We start from the raw sequence: 2,881 nt of genomic DNA, 5'->3' as shown, positions 1-2,881 counted from the left end.
CCCCCCCCCCACCAAAACCCAACCAAACAAAAAAATCCTCCCCAAAACCACAAAAGAACTAAAAAACCCAAACCAAGAAAACCAAACAAAATTCAAAACAAAACAAAGCAAAACAAAATGAAAGAAAGAGAAGACCCAATCAAAACAGAGAGAGAGTTTTGGAGGTATTTATTCCATATGTAGAGCAGAAGGAGCACTGCCGACACGTGACAGAGGCTTGAAAAGGATGTGCATTTAAAAGGGAATAAAAAGAAAATCGCGCTTGCAAATTCCTTCCTCCTCCCCCTGCCCTCTCCTCCTCACCGCGGCTGCACAGCAGCATTGTTTTAGTGCCGCACAGTTTCACTCCCAGCCCATTTTGCAATCTGCACGAATTGGGAACATTTGCTGTTAGCGAAGTCTTTCGAAATCGCCACATTTTGCTGTTTCTATTAACAAATGTCTCCTTCGCTAAAATAATTCAGCACAGTCCCAAAAAAAAGTGAGCAAAGTACATAAAACACAAGGACACTTGTAGTAGGAGGTCCCTACAGAGTTTTAAAAATCGATCAAGCTGGAAAAGTTATAGGTGCCATCTCTCCTGCAAACATTTCAGAGGAAAGTACACTGTCCTTACACCGGATAGAGTGGTTTTTCTTGGGGTTATTTTTTGCCTTTTTTTTCCCCCTCTTGTATCCCTGTTATTTGTGGAGTCAAGCCAAGAACATTAGTCCAAGCAACTCCCCCTTTTTTAGCTGAAGCATTTTAGTTGAGATGAGTCTCTCGTGAATAACCAATGTGACTTCTCCAGCAACTCAATACCAATTGATTCTGCTGATAATCCAGCCAGGGCTCGATCCTGCCTCCTTACTCCGATGGGAATGTACCGCAGCGAGGGGTCAGGATCGGCCAGCGGAGATGTTGCTGGGCGCGGGGGAAGACACCCCCCACCCTCACTCCCCCCGCTAAAAAAATCATTGAACAAATAATTCACTTCTTTAAAAAAAAAAAGTTTTGTGTCTTACAGTTGCCTACGTTAGATTAATTTATATCTATACCAGTACTGGGGAAGGGAAAAAGAAAATAAAAAATTATAAAAAACCCCCAAAAAACAATGGCAAGACGTCCAGGTTGTGGCTGGAACATGGTCAAGAAAAGGGGAAAAGCTCCCAAACTAGAGATCAATATTCCCTTGTGTCGAAAGAGGGCTCTTAAGAGTTGTCAATTTCAGGTTGGGTTTGTTTTGTTCGCACGAAAAAGAAAAAAACCCAACCACCAACTTATTTAAGGATACTCTTCAGTGCAGGAGAATTTACAACGCTAATATTTACTCACACACTCAAAAAAAAAAAAAAAAAAAAAAAAAGAGTAGGGAGGAGGAGGAAATCCTAATATCCAATATTAAAGTCAGCAAAATGACCACTTATTAGTTTCTAAAAATGTCAGCTGTAATCGTGGGGTTCTCCATCACCTCCTCCCCTTCAGTCAGTCAGGAGAGATAAAAATCTGAACTAAATTACCAACAAACTTTGTGCATTCATTCGGCAGCCGAGATTGGGAAAGTTCCCTCACGATGCTGCTCTTCATTCATGCTGCATAATAACAACAAAACCCAAGAAACATCCTATCTGTCCTCTGTGCCTTTGCAGAGCAGTGCGAAGATCCGATCAAAAAGGGATCTAAATGACACCTCTGCACCTCGCTACACAGCCCACAGTTTACTTCTGTTCTGTTGGACCTTGGAGAGAGGCGTTTAACACCGCAAGCAAACTAAACCGTGCCCGAAAGACAAAAATCATTAATAATAATCAAGAAATATATCTGCGAATAAACAGTCTGGTCTTACCCTGCACTGTATGATCTTCCATGAAGTGGCACAGAAACATCAGGATTAAGAGCATGCCCGGGTGGATTCTCTGATTTAACATCCTCAGTATAGCAGGGAGTGAGAGAGAGGCAGAGACAGCGTGAGGGGGAGTAGGGAGAGGGAGCGAGCACTAGCCAGCCTGCTTATGATCGCTCTATTGAATGAACGTCAGGCTCTGAATGCAGTCTCTCTTTAAATCTATACGGGGGTCCTAGCTGTCTGCGGTGGGCGGTCTCCTAATGTGTGTGTGTGTCTGCTCGGGGGTGGGGAGATTTAAAAAGTTCAGTGTGAATCAGGTGACATTTTCCACCTTCTGGAAACCCTCTCCAATTATCCGCTCTAGGTGCACGCACACACAGGCGCGCACCCGCGCAGCCCTGAGCGGCGGAGCCGCCGGCGGGGGCAGCGGCGGGAGCGGCCCCGGCCCCGGCCCCGCCATACATCCCGCTGCCCGCACCGCCGGCCGGCGGGGGGACACAGCGCCCGGCCCGAAGAAACCCCACACCCCGATCGGTCAGCCCCAAACCTCAACAAGCCCAAAAGCCCCAAAAGACAGAGCCGGCTAAAAGTTTAATACCTAGGGCCGCTCCCGGGTGATAGGCTTTTCACTGGGAGAGACCGCGAGGACGAGACGGGAACGGGGGCGACGTAGGCGGTCTCCTTTCAGAAACAGAAAGATTGCAACATCGATAATGAACTTCTAGGGCACTAGTTTATTAAGCACAGTCTGGCATTATTCTCTCCTTAGAAAAGTTGGCGGTCTCTCATTTATAACATTTTTTGGCACCGCTGAATGAAACTGAGTAGGCGATATTTCCTTTTATACAAAACGATTACTTAACGGAAAATGGTATTGTTTATTCAAAAGCTGCCTTTTAAATTTCGATTCTTTCGCTTTTCTGAGCCACCAAAGCACAACAGACTGCGAAGTATGCAGACAGGAATGCCCGGACAGTGCCGGGTCAGGGGCCGGTGCGCCGCGGCCGCCCGCGCCCTCCGCCCGGCCCTCCCCACACCCCTCCTCCCCGCGCCCGC

The 2,881-nt window shown here is 47.0% G+C and overlaps 1 protein-coding gene across 1 annotated transcript in view; it reads right to left on the bottom strand.

Annotated features, from left to right (window-relative positions):
• Positions 1 to 2,264, bottom strand: part of FST (follistatin) — a 6,966-nt gene extending 4,702 nt beyond the window's left edge. Inside the window, exon 1 of the mRNA XM_039709974.1 lies at positions 1,826 to 2,264. Within this exon, the coding sequence (XP_039565908.1) occupies positions 1,826 to 1,907 (82 nt within the window). The 5' untranslated portion in view covers positions 1,908 to 2,264. The remainder of the gene's footprint in view (positions 1 to 1,825) is intronic.
• Between the last annotated feature and the right edge of the window lie 617 nt (positions 2,265 to 2,881).

Source organism: Passer montanus, unplaced genomic scaffold (genome assembly GCF_014805655.1).
Source record: "Passer montanus isolate IOZ18808 unplaced genomic scaffold, ASM1480565v1 scaffold22, whole genome shotgun sequence".
NCBI classification, from domain to species: domain Eukaryota; kingdom Metazoa; phylum Chordata; class Aves; order Passeriformes; family Passeridae; genus Passer; species Passer montanus.
Note: the sequence above shows the minus strand (reverse complement) of the source record. Positions and strands in the feature narration are given on the sequence as shown.